Source organism: Myotis brandtii, unplaced genomic scaffold, assembly GCF_000412655.1.
Source record: "Myotis brandtii unplaced genomic scaffold, ASM41265v1 scaffold485, whole genome shotgun sequence".
Taxonomy (NCBI): Eukaryota; Metazoa; Chordata; class Mammalia; order Chiroptera; family Vespertilionidae; genus Myotis; species Myotis brandtii.
This window is the reverse complement of record NW_005368527.1, coordinates 24798-41670: the sequence shown is the minus strand read 5'-3', so window position 1 is coordinate 41670 and position 16873 is coordinate 24798. Positions and strand designations below refer to the sequence as shown.

The 16873-nt window shown below is 39.7% G+C and overlaps 2 protein-coding genes across 2 annotated transcripts; both read right to left on the bottom strand.

Moving 5' to 3' along the window:
* Positions 1-495: 495 nt before the first annotated feature.
* LOC102258744 (olfactory receptor-like protein OLF4) lies at positions 496-1464 on the bottom strand. Its single transcript, XM_005876321.1, has one exon. It carries the CDS (start codon positions 1462-1464, stop codon positions 496-498), a length of 969 nt encoding a protein of 322 aa, XP_005876383.1.
* Positions 1465-13602: 12138 nt separating this feature from the next.
* On the bottom strand, positions 13603-14532 carry LOC102258455 (olfactory receptor 7A5). Its single transcript, XM_005876320.1, has one exon. It carries the CDS (start codon positions 14530-14532, stop codon positions 13603-13605), a length of 930 nt encoding a protein of 309 aa, XP_005876382.1.
* Positions 14533-16873: the final 2341 nt, after the last annotated feature.

Sequence of the window (16873 nt, the reverse complement as noted above, 5' to 3'; positions counted from 1 at the left end):
TAAAGTCTACATTTTCAGAAAGAGCAGTTATGGTAGTGATATATGAAGAAATGAAGTACGAACAGGGTTAAACTGAGCTCTTATATTTTCCTCTCCTATGAAATGATATAAATGGCTTTGGTTACCAAGTGCAGTTTATTTCAATAGAAATAGTACAACTCATGATTGTTCTTTAGTAAAATGAAAGAAAAATTATGCAGAATGATAAATTTCGTTACAAAAAAATTGTTCTTAAGAAATCCATGTAGACTCATGAGATAAATGGGAATTTCCAAATATTTCATCCAAGGTTGGGAATCACTTGGGAGAAGAGAAAAACAACAAAGGAAAAGCTGTCAGATCTCACAAAATCAAAAACTTAATAAAGTGATACAATTAAATTATATAGAAATCATAGAAAAAGAAAATCCAAAAATGAGCAGAGAGAGTACATTCTACTTCCACAACCTGATCTAAAAATCATGACATCTGGCTCTGAGGCTTTGAGTCCAGCTGTCATGTGCATTTCTTCAGCCCTAGGATAATTGGTGCTTTCATAACTGCCATCCCAAGCAATCTCTTCAGGGCCCTCTTTAGGTCTTTGTTCCTGAGACTGTAGATGAAGGGGTTCAGCATGGGTGTGACCACAGTGTACATCACTGAGGCTGCTGCACTTGAGTGTGAGCTTTGGGTAACAGCAGAGCTGAAATACACTCCTAGGATTGTCCCATAAAAAAGGGAGACAACCAAGAGGTGAGATGCACAGGCAGAAAATGCCTTATACTTCCCCTGAGCTGATGGGATTCCCCAGATGGAGGCCACTATCTTAGAGTAAGAGTAAAGGATACAAACAAAGGGACCACCACCCAGGAACACAGCTCCAAAATACATCACCATGTTATTAAGAAAGGTGTTGGAATAGGCAAGTTGGACCATCTGATTGAGTTCACAGAAAAAGTGTGGAATTTCTAAATCTGAATAGAAAGACAGTCTTAACACCATTGAGCTTTCTAACAAGGAATGCAGGGCACTTGTGATCCAGGACACCAGAAGCAGCAGTCCACAGAGCCTGGGGTTCATGATGACCATGTAGTGCAGGGGGTGGCAGATGGCCACAAACCGGTCATAGGCCATCACAGTCAGAAGGAAGTTGTCCAGTCCCCCAAACAATACGAAAAAATACATCTGGGTGATACAGCCTTTATAGGTTATGACTTTGCTCTGTGTCTGGATGTTCCACAGCATCTTTGGGATGGTGGTGGAGGTCAAACAGATGTCTACCAAGGACAGGTTGGAGAGGAAGAAGTACATGGGCGTGTGGAGGTGGGAGTCTGAGCTGACAGCCAAGATCATGAGCAGGTTTCCAAACACAGTGATCAGGTACATGGAGAGGAAAAGCCCAAATATGAGGGGTTGCAATTCTGGTTCCTCTGATAATCCCAAAAGAAGAAATTCTGAAAATCCTGTGAGGTTCCCTAGTTCCATGTGGTGGAGGTGACTACCAGGATATAGGAAAAGTATCATGACTAATTTTTCCACAAGTAAGCATTTGTAACCTAGCATAAATGCTACCTTCTATATTTTGGAATCAAGGAACTAATTTCCTTATTTCGTGTATGTCTAGTCTCCTTTAGAATATCTCTAGTCCCATTTCTCATTACAGTTTTCTTTTAAATGTGAAGACACATAAAAAATTCTGTGTCTTACTCAATTCTTTCATTAATAAAAATAAAAATAAAAAAGGGAATGGTTGGGGTATAAAGCACAGTATGATGACTATAGTTAATAATACTGTTTTGTGTACTTGGAAGTAGCTAGAGTGTATATTTTAATTGTTCCTATGACAAGAAAAAATGCAACTATTATTGTGACAGATGTTAACAAGACATACTGTGGAGGTTATAATGCAATATATACAAGTACAGAATCATTATGTGGTACTCCTGAAATTAATATAATGTGTTATGTCAATTTTTCTTCAATTTAAAAAATTATTACAGCAATGGAGGTAACACTGTAGGACTGACAGTTTGAACCACACAAAATTAATGAACATTATTCATTCTCCACAAACCTTATATAATACATGTAAGAACTAAATGGGAAAACAGTCAGTTTGTATAAAAATCTCCAATTCTTATTTTGAAAGAGTCCAATCAAAAAATTGAATAAGAAAATATAGGCAACAATATTGTGGTAAGTCTGCATGGTCACAGATGATTACTAGACTTGGTGTGGCAATCACATTGTAATGTATATAAATGTTGAATCAATATGTTTTGTACCTGAAACTAGCTTAATATTGTATACAAACTATACTTACATAAAAATTAATGAAAACACTTTGATTACACTATTCAAAAGCAATGAACTTTCAGGGTACAACACAGTGAACGTTATATTGGTTGTCATCTATACTTTAATTTAAAATAAATTAATAAACAAGTAAAGAAAATAACTTGCACAAACAAATTTTAACACAGACTTAAAATGGCTTACAAACCAACAAATTTCATTGCTCATTCTTATAGGTAATGAAATATTTACGAAGTTAATCTCATTATCTTACTCATTTTCACCTACCTAATAAATTTTTTTTAATGTGAATAGCCAAGGTGAGAGAACATACTGTGAAATGTATGTCTCATGCACTGTGATTGCAAATGTGTATTTGTAGCCTTCTGGGTCTGGATCTTTCTCATCCATATGGAAACATTGTCTATTATTCCTCATCATAAACTTTAAAAAATGCTCTCACATCAATATATATTACTCCATATCTAATAACTTATTTGTCTATTCCTATTAATTGATAAAGTCCTTGAACTTATGGTCTACTTCTACTGGAAGGACTTTACACCTCCAATGCCCTTTCTTAATTTGTCTGCTATTAATACCATTTAATTGTCAACATTGGCACTTTCATTTATTTCTGAGTGCAGTGTTCACTTTCCTTTGAGCATCATGAATAAATACATTAATGTATTTGTAACGCCAGCTGACAACCACAGTGATCACTGGTACCTGGGCTATGTTTGAATGGTTCTGTGGTGACTTTATGTATAAGTTCTTGGCTTTCAGTCTCTCTGATCCTCTCCTGCCATGTCTGTTGGGCTGTCTGACTCACCTGGATGGAAATTCTGAGAGTAAGGTTTCCCTGTGGCAGTCTGAATCCTTGCCTGGATGGTTGGTGATGCCAACCAGAGCTCTGTCCCAGACAAGACAACAAGGAGACATGCATTGGTCTCCCAGACAGATTTAGGACTTCAAAAAAGAAAAAAAAAGACCACGTTCCTTCCAACCAAAGGTTGCACATGGTGAGGGTCTGCAGTAGAGCTGCTATTTACGCGCTCTGTGTCTGCTCATTAGGCACATTTACTTCTTGTTACTCTAACCTCTAAGCACAGGATTCCCCTGGGGGACACTACTCTGGACAGAATGGAAATTTTTCCTGCTCATCCTGGGTTCCTAGGAGACAATGTAATAAGCCAGGTGAGTGCAGTTGTGGTTATTCTTTCATTAAATGTCCTGCTTCCTGAAGTCTATGCCTCCCAGGAGCTCATCTCAACTCTGAGTTAAAGTTTCTGAATGGATGGAACTAGAGGGTATTATGCTCAGTGAAATAAATCAGTCAGAGAAAGACAAATGCCATATGATTTCACATATTTATCAAATCTAAAGAGCAAAAAAAAATTTCAACAGACTCATAGACAAAGAGAACAGTCTGGTGGTTGCCAGAGGGGAGAGCAGGTTGGAGAACTGGGATTAAGAAGAGAAAATTGGTAGTTACTAAATAGTCTTGGGGGTGCTGGCCGTCTTGGCTCAGTGGACAGATCCTTGTTCCAAGGATTTAAAGGACCTGAGTTCAATTTCTGGTCAACAGCATGTGACCTGCTTGCAGGCTTGATCCCAGACCCTGGCCAGCATGCAGGTTGGAGGCAACCAATAGATGCGTCTCTCGCACATGGATGTTTCTCTTTCTCTGTCTCTCCCCCTCCTTTTCACTCACTCTAGAAATCACTGGGAAAATGTCCTGAGGATTAACAACACCAACAAAATAGTCTCAGGGATATAAAGTACAACATAGGGCAGGGGTGGGCAACCCTTGGCACACGTGCCAAACATGGCACGCCAGTAACTTCTAGGTCAGGGGTGGGCAACCCCTGGCACGCGTGCCAAACATGGCACGCCAGTAACTTTTGCCAGCACGAGAAACCCTCTCTTATAATCTTCCATTTACAATTTTTTTTCTTAATATCGACTTTTTTATTTTTCAGATAAATTCAGTGTAGGTGCATCTTAGATAAATAAATAATTTTACATAACAAGTTATCTTAAAGACCATAGACATGGATTGACGAGAGAGGGGAAGAGCAATTTCTATGCCTCTGCCTTAACTCTCCCTGCCTTCCTAGATCCGACCAGTGTTTTGGTTTCATCCACATACGCTTGTGAATCTTTGTTCTCAGTGATGAATTTTGTTAAGTCTCGTAATAGGAGTAGCCTGACGGATGAAAGTAGTAGCTCGTGCATATCTCTGAAGGTCACGAAATATAAACCTGATGTAAAATCTCTGTCATCAGTGATGCAGCAGCAAAAGTCCCACTGATAATATCAAACGGAGTCATAAAGTTTTCTGTCAGACTATCAGTGTACATGTATACATTAAAAAATAAATATATTTTTCATTATCATATACTGTGTTTGTGTCGCTCGAATGAATTTTATTATTTCTTCAAGGTTCTTCACATTTGTACACCTTAAGAGATATCAAGTAGGTGTAACATGTTCTTAAAAAATTAGGGTTGGCACGCAGAAGAATTTTGAGTCAGAGATTTTGCTGGTTTTGGCACACACTCACAAAAAGTTTGCCCACCCCGACATAGGGAATATAGTCAATAATATTGCAATAACTATGTATGAGGTCAGTTTGGTACTGAAAACATCAGAGGGGGACACACTAGGTAAAGTATATGACATTCTAAACACTATGTTGTACACCTGAACTCAAACCAAAATAATACTGAAAGTAAACTGTATTTGACAAAAGTCTAATACTACTAATTTGTCTGACTGGTCTTTGGATCTTCACAGCATTGATTTATGGTGGGGACACAACCGCTGATATATCTAGAAAATTACTATTTCCCTCTTTAAGAAAAGGGATATATTTGTTTCTTTGGTATAAAACCTTGGGCTCTATACTACTTGGCTTCATGATAGTTTAGCCAAAACAATTAGAAATTTCATAGTTAAAGCACAAACTGTCATTTAGTTCCACACTATAAAATGTATATTAAATATAAGAGAGACATTTAGATTTTATGTGTCATAACCCAGGTTAGCACATTATAGCAATTGCCACATGTATGTTTTGGAAAACTGCATTCTGTGGGGTAGTACATTTATAAACTACCTTCTCCAATACAGAAATGGGGCACAGCGAGATTTCCTTGTATATATATACTAGAGGCCCGGTGCATGGATTTGTGCACTGGTGGGGTCCCTTGGCCTGGCCTGTGCCCTCTTTCAATCCAGGACCTATAGGGGGATGTTGGAGGCCTGATGCATGGATTTGGCCATATCCAAAAAGGCCAGGCTGAGGGACCCTACCGGTGCATGGATCCATGCACCAGGCCTCTAGTTTGCATATAAGATCTTTGGTTAATCTCTTCCTGCCCTCCACCTCCCCTCTTCCCTCTGAGATTCATCAGTCTGTTCCATGTTTCCATGCCTGTGCACTGAGTGTCTGTCCCCTGGTTGTCAGTGCACATCATAGCTACCAGTTCAACAGTCGAACGGTCATTTAGGCTTTTATATATATAGATTTTTTTATTTATTTCTGAGAGGAAAGGAGGGGAAGAGAGAGATAAAAATATCAATGATGATTCTCTACAGGGATTTTCTACACACCTCCTCTGGGGATTCTCCTATACACCCACTACCGGGGATTTAGACTACAAAGTAGGCATGTGCCTTCACTGGAAATTGAACCATGACATCCTGGGTCAACATAGGCAGGCAACAGAGGGATTTAATGTTGTGCTCAAAGGTATAAGCCAAAAAAGAGATGGAGTTTTGCCGTGGCTGAACAGCAGACCCTGAGCAATGGATGAATGGTTTGGCAGCCTGGGAAGCCCATGAACCCCTTCTCAGAAAAAAAAAAGAAACGCTTTTAAATGAATTAAATAAAATACATAAGGTCATAAGCAGTGGTTCTCAACCTTCCTAATGCTGCGACCCTTTAATACAGTTCCTCATGTTGTGGTGACCCCCAACCATAAAATTATTTTCGTTGCTACTTCATAACTGTAATTTTGCTACTGTTATGAATCGTAATGTAAATATCTGATATGCAGGATATATTTTCATTGTTACAAATTGAACATAATTAAAGCATAGTGATTAATCACAAAACCAATATGTAATTATATATGTGTTTTCTCATGGTCTTAGGTGACCCCTGTAAAAGGGTCATTCGACCCCCAAAGGGGTCGCGATCCACAGGTTGAGAACCGCTGCTCTAGAGGCTTTCATTGTAGTAGCAGTTTGAGATAAAGTTTAACTTTTAGATACAACCAGTAAGGTAAGTATTCTTGGGAGGACATGTGTCTGCAGTGTTCTTTAAGCAAGGATACCTAAAGATTAAGAATAAATATTCTTGTAGGACAACAACAAAAAAAAATCACAGACATTCCAGAAAACTGGGATCTTAAACCAGCCAAAGGAATGACATTTCAATTTTTCATTTTTATTTTTTTATTATTATTTTGTTAGCTTTTTTTGCTTTTTTCTTTGTTCTCCTTTGTTTGTTCCTTCATTTCCTACTTCTTTTCACATTATTTTTTCAACCACGTGAACAACAGACACGTGAGCGGCACGCTCTTGTCCAGGGAGCATCAGCCCCGTGAGCAACCTGCCTCGAGCCTAAGAGCAGCAGCCTCATGTGGCCTGCCCCTGTTCAAGGAGCAGCAGCTGTGTGAGCGGCCTGCTTCCCTGTTCGAGGAGGAGCAACCATGCAAGCAGTCCGATCTTTCCGAGGAGCAGCAGGCACAGGAGCAGTCTTCCTACGTCTGAGGAGCGGCAGCCCTGCGCAGCCTGCCCCCATCCAAGGAGCAGCAGCTGTGCATACCCTGCACTAGTTTGAGGAGCAGCAGCTGCACAAGCATCTTGCCCTTGTCCAAGCAGCAGCAGCCGCACCAGCAGCCTTCTGAATCCGAGGAGCAGCAGTTCTACGAGCGGCCCAGCCCCATTCGAGGAGCAGCAGCAGCCCACCCCGGTTGGAGGAGCAGCAGCCACACGAGCAGACCGCCCATGTCCGAGGAGTGGCAGCCCTGCGCAGCACACACCGGTTTGAGGAGCAGAGCCACAACAGCCTGCACCTGCCCGACGAGCAGCAGCCGGGTGAATGGCACGTCCCCATCCGAGGAGGAGCAGCCATGCATGCAGCTCACTCCCATTCAAAGAGCAGCAGCCTCGCAAGCAGCCCACCCCCGTCCGAGGAGCAACAGACTCGCAATCAACCTGTCCAAGTCCTAGGAGCAGTAGCCCCACAAGCAGCCCACCATCTTTTTTCTCTTTTATCTTTTTCTCTTCTTTCCTCCTTATCTCCTAATTCTCTTAATTCGGGTGGTCACCTTTATTTGGGGTTATTAATATCGTGAATATATTTGTGTTCAGTGCCTGGTACGTTGTGCCTTGTTGTGTTGTATTTTGTGCCTTTAAATCAACGCAGCAGATCCAAGCAACAGCAGCCTCCTGATCACCACACCCTCTGTCTGAGGAACAGCAGCTGTACGTGAAGCCTCCCCCCACCAGCCAGAAGAGCCACCACAGCTGTGAACAACACCCACCAGAGGAGCTGCTGCCAACTGAGGAGCAGCTGCTACCGCAACCACCCAAGGAGCAACCACAGCCCAAGGAGCCACTGCCACCCAGGGAGCAGCCACTGAACGACTCAACATCTAGATATGTCAGTGAGATCAAACATGGGTAGGCAAAGAAACCCCCAAAGGAAAGAAAAGGAGGACTCGCCAGAAAAGCAGCTAAGTGAGACAGAGGCATGCAACATGACAGAAAAAGAATTCAGAATAAGGGTCCTAGCGTGCATAAACCGGATGGAGGAAAAAATCAACTACTTATGCAAGAAGCAAGAAGAAACAGATGAAAAAATCAATAACTTATGCAAGACCCAAGAAGAAATGAAGAGCGATATAGCTGCAATAAAAAACACCATTGAAAGCATCAACAGTAGACTAGGAGAAGCGGAGGACCGAATTAGTGAATTAGAAGACAAGGAAGCAAAACACACCCAAACTGTACTGCAATTGGAGAAAAAAATTAAAAGACAGGAGGAGAGCCTAAGGGAGCTTTGGGACAACATGAAACGAAACAACATACGAATAATAGGGGTGCCAGAACAACAGAAAGATGAACATGGATTAGAAAACCTATTCGAAGAAATAATATCAGAAAACTTCCCTGAGGTGGGGAAGAAAAAAGTCACACAAGCCCAGAGAGTCCCAAACAAGGTGAATCCGAAAAGACCCACACCAAGACACATCATAATTACCATGGCAAATGTTCAGGACAAAGAGAGAATCTTACAGGATGCAAGAGAGAGACAGAAAGTTATATACAAGGGATCTCCCATTAGATTATCAAATGATTTCTCAACAGAAACACATCAGGCCAGAAAAGAATGGATGGAAATTTACAAAGTGATGCAAAGCAAAGGAATGAATCCAAGAATACTCTATCCAGCAAGGCTATCGGAAGGCCCTGATTAGCCTGATCGCCTGCCAGGTCTAAGGACCCTACCCATGTACAAATTTCGTGCACCGGGCCTCTAGTGTGGGATACAATGAACAACATAAACTGATGAACAAAAATAGATCCAGAGTCAAAGAAACACTGAACAAACTGTCCAACCTCAGCGGAAAGGCAGGGGGCAGGGGTAAGAGATCAACCAAAGGACTTGTATGCAAGCTTATTAGCATAACCAATGGACACAGACACTGGGGCAGTGGGGGTTTGTCCTGGGGGGTAGGAGTGGCCTGGGGAAGGGGTCAGTAGGGGAAAAAGAAGACATATGTAATACTTTAAACAATTAAAAAAAAATTCCAGTAAACACCCAAAGGTCTGAACGTACACAGACTTGTTTGGAAAGCTCAAGGAACAATTAGGGGCAGTCACCTTCAGCCAATTTCCCTAGGTCAGAATTTCCTCCTTACAAACTTTCAACCAAGTCTTCCACCCTCCCCCACAGAGTTTTGGTTGGAATCAGTCAGGACACTTCCAGTTCTGAGATCTGGGGAAGTGGTTCTCAAACATGAATGACTTTGCCCCATGGGATATTAAAATGTCTGAAAAGAGCCCTAGCCAGTTTGACTTCGAGGATAGAGCCCTGCCCTGAGGACTGAAGGGTTCAGGGTTTGATTCCAGTTAAGGGCACATGCCTGGGTTGTGGGCTGGATCCCCAGTGTAGGGTGTGCAGGAGGCAGCCAATCAATGATTCTCTCTAATCATGGATGTTTCTACCTCTCTCTCCCTCTCCCTTCCTCTCTGAAATCAATAAAAATATATTTAAAAATAAATAAAATGTCTGAAAAGAGGCTGCTAAACACCTATAATGCACAAGACAGCTCCCAGCACGTACAGTTGTTATCCAGCTTCCAGTGTCAACTGTGAAAAGGAGGGAACACCTATTCTAGAACAACACCTCTCCATTTCATAGGCATACAGATCACCAAAGTTTGCAGCTCAAATGCAAATTCTGATTCATCAGGTCTCCAATGGGCCCAGGGACTGCATTTCTGACAAAGCCCCAGGTGATGTTGATGCTGCAGGTCCTCCTGGTCTGTGGACTGCACTTTGAGTAGGTGGGTCATGGCTCTGGGTCAGAGTCTGGTGTAGGTAATTTTAGGTCTTTTCCACTAGAAATCTTCTGTGTATGTAATTTTGAAAAACAAGTTTTCTCTCACTATAAAGGGGAGGATAATTCTGTGTTTGATTCTTTTATTTTAGGGCTCCACAGTGACATCAAAATTATTTATACCTGAGAAGGGCTTTGTCATAGGCAGAATAAGGGCCTCAAAAGATGTCAACATCCTGATTAGGAGAGCTTTGGAATGTTAGCTCACAGAGCAGGGTAACTGAGATAGATGAAATAAAATTATTACCTAAGAAGCTTAGCTCAGATTACCCAGGTTGGACTAATGTAATCTCAGTGGTCCTCTAAATGTGGAAGACAGTAGGAGAATTGGAGTCAGAGAGACATTTGAAGATGCCATGCTGCTGGTAATGAAGATGGAGGAAGGGCCATGAGCCAAGGAATGCAGGTAGATTCTTGAATCTGGAATAGGAATTGAGAATAGGAAAGGAATTGGAAAGGGATTGCAGTCTCCCTTGGACTGCCCAGAAAAATGCAAGCCCGACAGTCATTTTGATCTAAGCCTTTTGACATCCATGTTAGGGTTTTAACCTCTAGAACTTTAAGATAGAAAGCTGTTTGTTTTAAGCCACTAGTGTGGTAATTTGATACAACAACAATGGGAAACTGATACATACATTTACCCAGTAAAATATTGTGAGAGGGAACTAAGTTTAAGCCTTGAAAACCATTCAGCCAGCTTCCCTTGGGCAAAGGTATTTCGTGTCGAAATTCCACGGTACATAGAAAAAATTAGAACTAATTTAGAGCTATTTGTGTCCATAGATGATACAAAGAATTTCCCATCATATAAATAAAAATGTGATTCTGATCTTGAGGACTTTGAGGTATTAAGATACAAAAAATAATTTATTAAGGTTAATTTCGCACATTTTACTTTAAATTTTTGTGTCAAAATTTCGATATTTTTTTCTATTTCATGTTAATTCACACATTTCTTTTTTAAAATTTCTATATTTTCTAAATTTCTGTCAAGGTTTCTTTCATCATAAGAGATGGATTCTGAATGAGTCTGTGTGTATGTACATATTTATGGATGAGTGCGTTTATTTGAAAGATGTATTCAAGTGCACATACATACACACACTCCTCACTCTTGAGCATTTTCTTAAGACTCAACAAAGTATTTTTGACATTTTATTTATTCCTTACCTTGTCAGGTTGAAGTTAAAGTTTATTATTCCACATTATCTACAGAAAGAAGAAAACTGAAGCCAGGTGGATTATATTTTTAACAATAACATAATGCACTAAAAACTTATTGTGAATCATCTCGAGTTATATACAAATGGACCCACCCACTATATATTATTAATTTATGTATGGCTTCTTTAGTTCAGCAAATTGTACATTTAAAGTATGTGCAGCATATTGTATGCAATTATACCCCAATAAATTAGTGAGAATTAAAAATTCTAGTGATGTATAACTCATGTCAGACCAAGAGCACAGGCAGCTGAGTCACACCAGACTCTGGTAGTAAATATATCTCATAACTGGAAGAGAGCAAGATCTCATATATAAGTATAGGAACTGTGATATTAAATTAAGGCAATTCTTGATAAACTTTTTTTTTGAAAAGTTATGAAAATAAAATTCTTTTTTTTATTGATCAAGATATTACATATATGTTCTTATTGATCCATTGCTCCCCCACTCCCCCTATTATGCCCTCACCTCCCTGTTGTCTGTGTCCATTGGTTAGGCTTATATGCATGCATACAAGTCCTTTGGTTGATCTCTCCCCCTTACCCTCCCCTCCCCTACCTTCCCTCTGAGGTTTGATGGTCTGATTGATGCTTCTCTGTCTCTGGATCTGTTTTTGTTCATCAGTTTTGATAAACTTTTTTGACATTAACTGTAAGATAAACACACACATACACCCCCATAGATCTATATCTATATCTATATCTATATCTATATCTATATCTTATATATATATATATATATTAATGTAGTAACTAATGATGAGCCCAGAAGACATCAGAAAAACTCCTACCATAAAATCCTAATTTATTATAAAGCCATTATATTAAAACAAGTGCTGTTAGGATGGCTTGTTATGCAGAAATAGCTAACTGATGCAATAAGAAAGAAAAGAAAACTGAGATCAATTATAATAATATTCTTTCCCCCAATCTAGGCATTTGTACAGATATTTGAAGTTTGCATTTATATTTATACTGTTAATAAAGTTTATTTCAGATAACTGTATTAAAAGTGACTCCATTGAGATTCCCTTGTAGGTAACCAGAAGACCCTGAAAGAATATGCATGTTTGTGCAAAACCTATTACTCTGAATCACAGAACTGGACAGCAATTCAAGCTCTCTGGCGAGTCATCCTTTGCTCACTTATGTACATATATGACACATCTATAGATCACATAGTTTATAGAATAGATGATAACAATATGGTTCATTCTCTATCCCTTTAGTGGTTAAGACAATATTTGGAGTTGGAGGAGATGCTTCATTTAAAATAACAGAGGGAATCCTATTTGTAGGCAGCAATGAAAGTTTTCAAGTGGAAGCAGGAAGATAGCTCAGTAGGAAACATCATTACACCCAACAAAGCACCACAGTGATAAATCCCTTTGCACATGGACACCGATCTTGCATACATCAATGATGAAACTTACACCATGAAAAAAAATAGTTTGCATAGCAATAAGTGTGCGCATTAAAATGTTGCTTCCTTATACTTAAGGTCATCTCTGTCTCTAAGGGCATATTATGTCAAACAATTAGGACCAGAATTGGAGATATGGACTTGATTATCAGTTTAATAGTGACTATGATAAGAATGTGGACATGTGCCGAAACCGGTTTGGCTCAGTGGATAGAGCGTCGGCCTGCGGACTGAAAGGTCCCAGGTTCGATTCCGGTCAAGGGCATGTACCTGGGTTGCGGGCACATCCCCAGTGGGAGATGTGCAGGAGGCAGCTGATCGATGTTTCTCTCTCATCGATGTTTCTAATTCTCTATCCCTCTCCCTTCCTCTCTGTAAAAAAAAATCAATAAAATATATTAAAAAAAAAAAAAAAAGAATGTGGACATGAAGTGAAATAAGATACAGGATCCTAACGAGGGAATACAGCCAGATGACCTCTTATAACATGCACTATATGTTAAAGTCTACATTTTCAGAAAGAGCAGTTATGGTAGTGATACAGGAAGAAATGATGTATAAAGAGGGTTAAACTGTGCTCTTATATTTTTCTCTCCTATGAAATGATATAAATGGCTTTGGTTACTAAATGCAGTTTATTTACATAGGAGTAGTACAACTCATGATTTTTCTTTTAGTAAAATGAAAGAAAAATTACTCAGTCTGATAGATTTCATTTCAAAAGAAATAGTTCTTAAGAAATCCATGTAGACTCATGAGATAAACGGGGATTTCCAAATATTTCATCCAAGGTTGAGAATCAATTTGGGAGAGGAGAAAAATAACAAAGGGAAAGCTGTTAGGTATCACAAAATCAAGAAATTAATAAAGTGATTCAATTAAATTACATAGAAATCATAGAAAAAGAAAATCCAGAATATGAACAGAGAGTAAATTCTGCTTCCACAACTAGATAAAATATCACAACATTTGGCTCTGAGGCTTTCAATCGAGCTGTCATGTTCATTTCTTTAACCCTAGGACAATTGGTCCTTTTATAGCTACCACCCAAAAAATCTTTTCAGAGCCCTCTTTATGTCTTTGTTCCTGAGACTGTAGATGAAGGGATTCAGCATGGGTGTGACCACAGTGTACATCACTGAGGCTGTTGCACTTGAGTCTGAGCTCTGGGTAACAGCAGAACTGAGGTACACTCCTATGCCTGTACCATAAAAAAAGGAGACAACTGAGAGGTGAGACACACAGGTAGAAAATGCCTTATACTTCCTCTGAGCTGATGGCATTCTATATATGGAGGACACTATCTTGGAGTAAGAGTAAATGATAGAAACAAAGGGACCACCACCCAGGAGCACAGCTCCAAAATACATCACCATGTTATTAAGAAAGGTGTTGGAATAGGCAAGTTGGACCATCTGATTGAGCTCACAGAAAAAGTGAGGGATTTCCAAGTCTGGACAGAAAGACAGCCTCAACACCAACACCATTAAGCTTTCTAACAAGGAATGCAGGGCACTTGTGATCCAGGACACCAGAACCAGCAGTCCACAGAGCCGGGGGTTCATGATGACCATGTAGTGCAGGGGGTGGCAGATGGCCACAAACCGGTCATAGGCCATCACGGTCAGGAGGAAGTTGTCCAGTCCTGCAAATAGTAGGAAAAAATGCATCTGGGTGATGCAGCCTTTATAGGTGATGACTCTGCTCTGTGTCTGGATGTTCCACAGCATCTTTGGGATGGTGGTGGAGGTGAAACAGATGTCTACCAAGGACAGGTTGGAGAGGAAGAAGTACATGGGTGTGTGGAGGTGGGAGTCTGAGGTGACGGCCAGGATGATGAGCAGGTTTCCCAACACAGTGATCAGGTACATGGAGAGGAAAAGCCTAAATATGAGGTGCTGCAGTTCTGGTTCCTCTGATAATCCCAGAAGAAGAAATTCTGAAACTCTTGTGACATTCCCCAGTTCCATGTGGTGGAGGTGACTACCAGGATATAGGAAAAAGAACATGACTAATATTCCCACAAGCAAGCATTAGTAACCTAGCATAAAAGCTACGTCTATATTGTGGAATTAAGGAATTAATTTCCCAATTGGGTGTATGGTCTCATCTCCTTTAGGATATCCCTCATGCCATTTCTCATTACAATTTGCTTTACCACGTGAAGGCACATAAAAAATTCTTGTATCTTAATTCTTTCAGTATGAAAAATAAAAATAAAAACTCAATGGATAGGATGTAAAGCACAACAGGGTGACTGTAGTTTACAAAACTGTATTGTTGAAAGTGGCTAGAGTGTAGATTTTCAAAATCCTTACCACAAGAAAAAATTCTAACTATTGTGCTGACAGAGTTAACTAGACTTAGTACTGAGGTGGTCATATTACAATATATACAAATACAGAATCATTATGTTGTACACCTGAAACTAATATAACATTGTATACCAATTATACTTCAATTAAAAATATATTTAAACAATGGAGAGAACACAGTAGGAATGACTGACAGGTTGGACCACACTAAATTGATGAACTTTATACATTCTCCACAAAACACTTACACATACATAAAAGAACTAAATGGAAAATAGTCGGTTCATGTAAAACACTCCAATTCTTTGTTAGAAAGAATCCAATCAAAAAATCAAATAAGAGAATAGCATGCTCAATAATATTGTGATAAGTCTGCATGGTGAAGGATGATTACTAGAGTTGGTGTGGTAATCACATTGTAATGTATATAAATGTTGAATCACTATAGTGTATACCTGAAACTAATATAATATTGTTTGCAAACTATACCTAAATGAAAAAGGAATAAAAACACTTTGATAACACTATCCAAAACCAAAAAAAAAAAAACCTTTCAGATGGATAATACAGTGAAAGTTGTATTGGATGGGAACTATACTATAATTTAAAATAAATTAATTAATAAACAAGTAAAACAAAAAATGTACGCAAATTTAATAGAGACTCTAGATAGCTTACAAACACCCAAATTTCATTACTCAGCCTCAAAGGTAATGAAATAATTACAAAGTGAATCCCCTTAGCTTACTCATTTTCATCTACCAAATAATTTTTTAAAATGTGAATAGCCAAGGTGAGAGAACATACTGTGAGTTGTATGTCTCATGCACTGCAATTGCAAGGGTGTATTTGGAGCCTTGCTGGGTCTGGATCTTTCCCATCCACATGGAAACAGTCTAATATGCCCAATCATAAAATTTAAAAAATGCCCTCACATCACTGTATATTCCTCTACAGCTAATAACCTATTTGTCTATTCCTTGAATATTTGTTCTACTTCTACTGAAAGGACAATACACCTCCAAGGTCCTTTTTTTAAAGAAAATAATAAGGGCTGTTGTTTTATATATAGAGGAAGGGAGAGGGAGAGAAAGATAGAAACATCAATGATGAGAGAGAATCATTGATCAGCTGCCTGCTGCTGGAACCCCAGTGGGGATTAAGCCTGAAACCCAGGCATGTGTCCTTGACTAGAATCGAACCCGGGACACTTCAGTCCATAGGCCATTGCTTTATCCACTGAGCCAAACCTGCTAGTGTTCCAATGCCCTTTCTTAATTTGCCTTCTATTAGTACCACTTAATTGTCAACATTGGAAGTTACATTTCTGAGTGCAATGTTCACTTTCCTTTCAGCATCATGCATAAACACATCAATGTAATAGTAAAGCCAGCCAACAACCACAGTGATCACTGGTACCTGGGGTATGTTGGAATGGTTCTAAGGTGAATTCAGGGACAAGTTCTTGGCTTCCAATCTCTCTGATCCTCTCCTGCCATGTCTGTTGGGCTCTGGGACTCACCTGCATGGGAACTCTGAGAGGAAGGTTTCCCTGTGCAGGTCCAAATTCTTGCCTGGTGGTTGATGATACAGATCAGAAGAGAAGAAGGAATGGTCAAATATTGGTCTCCCAGATGAATATTAGACTTCAAAAGTAGTGACCATGTTCCATCCAACCAAAGGTTGCACATGCTGAGGGTCTGCAGTAGAGTTGCTATTTACGTGCTCTGTGTCTGCTCATTAGGCACATTTACTTCTTGTTACTCTAACCTCTAAACAAAGAATTCTCCTGGGGGACACTGGTCTGGACAGAATGGAAACGCTTCCTGCTGATTCTCTGTTCCCAGAAGACTATGTAATAAGCCAGGCGAGTGCAGTTGTGATTAGTCCTTCATTAAATGCCCTGCTTCCTGAAGTCTACACCTCCCAGCACCTCATCTTAACTCAAAGGTAAAGTTTCTGAATGGATGGACCTCCAGGGTATTATGCTCAGTGA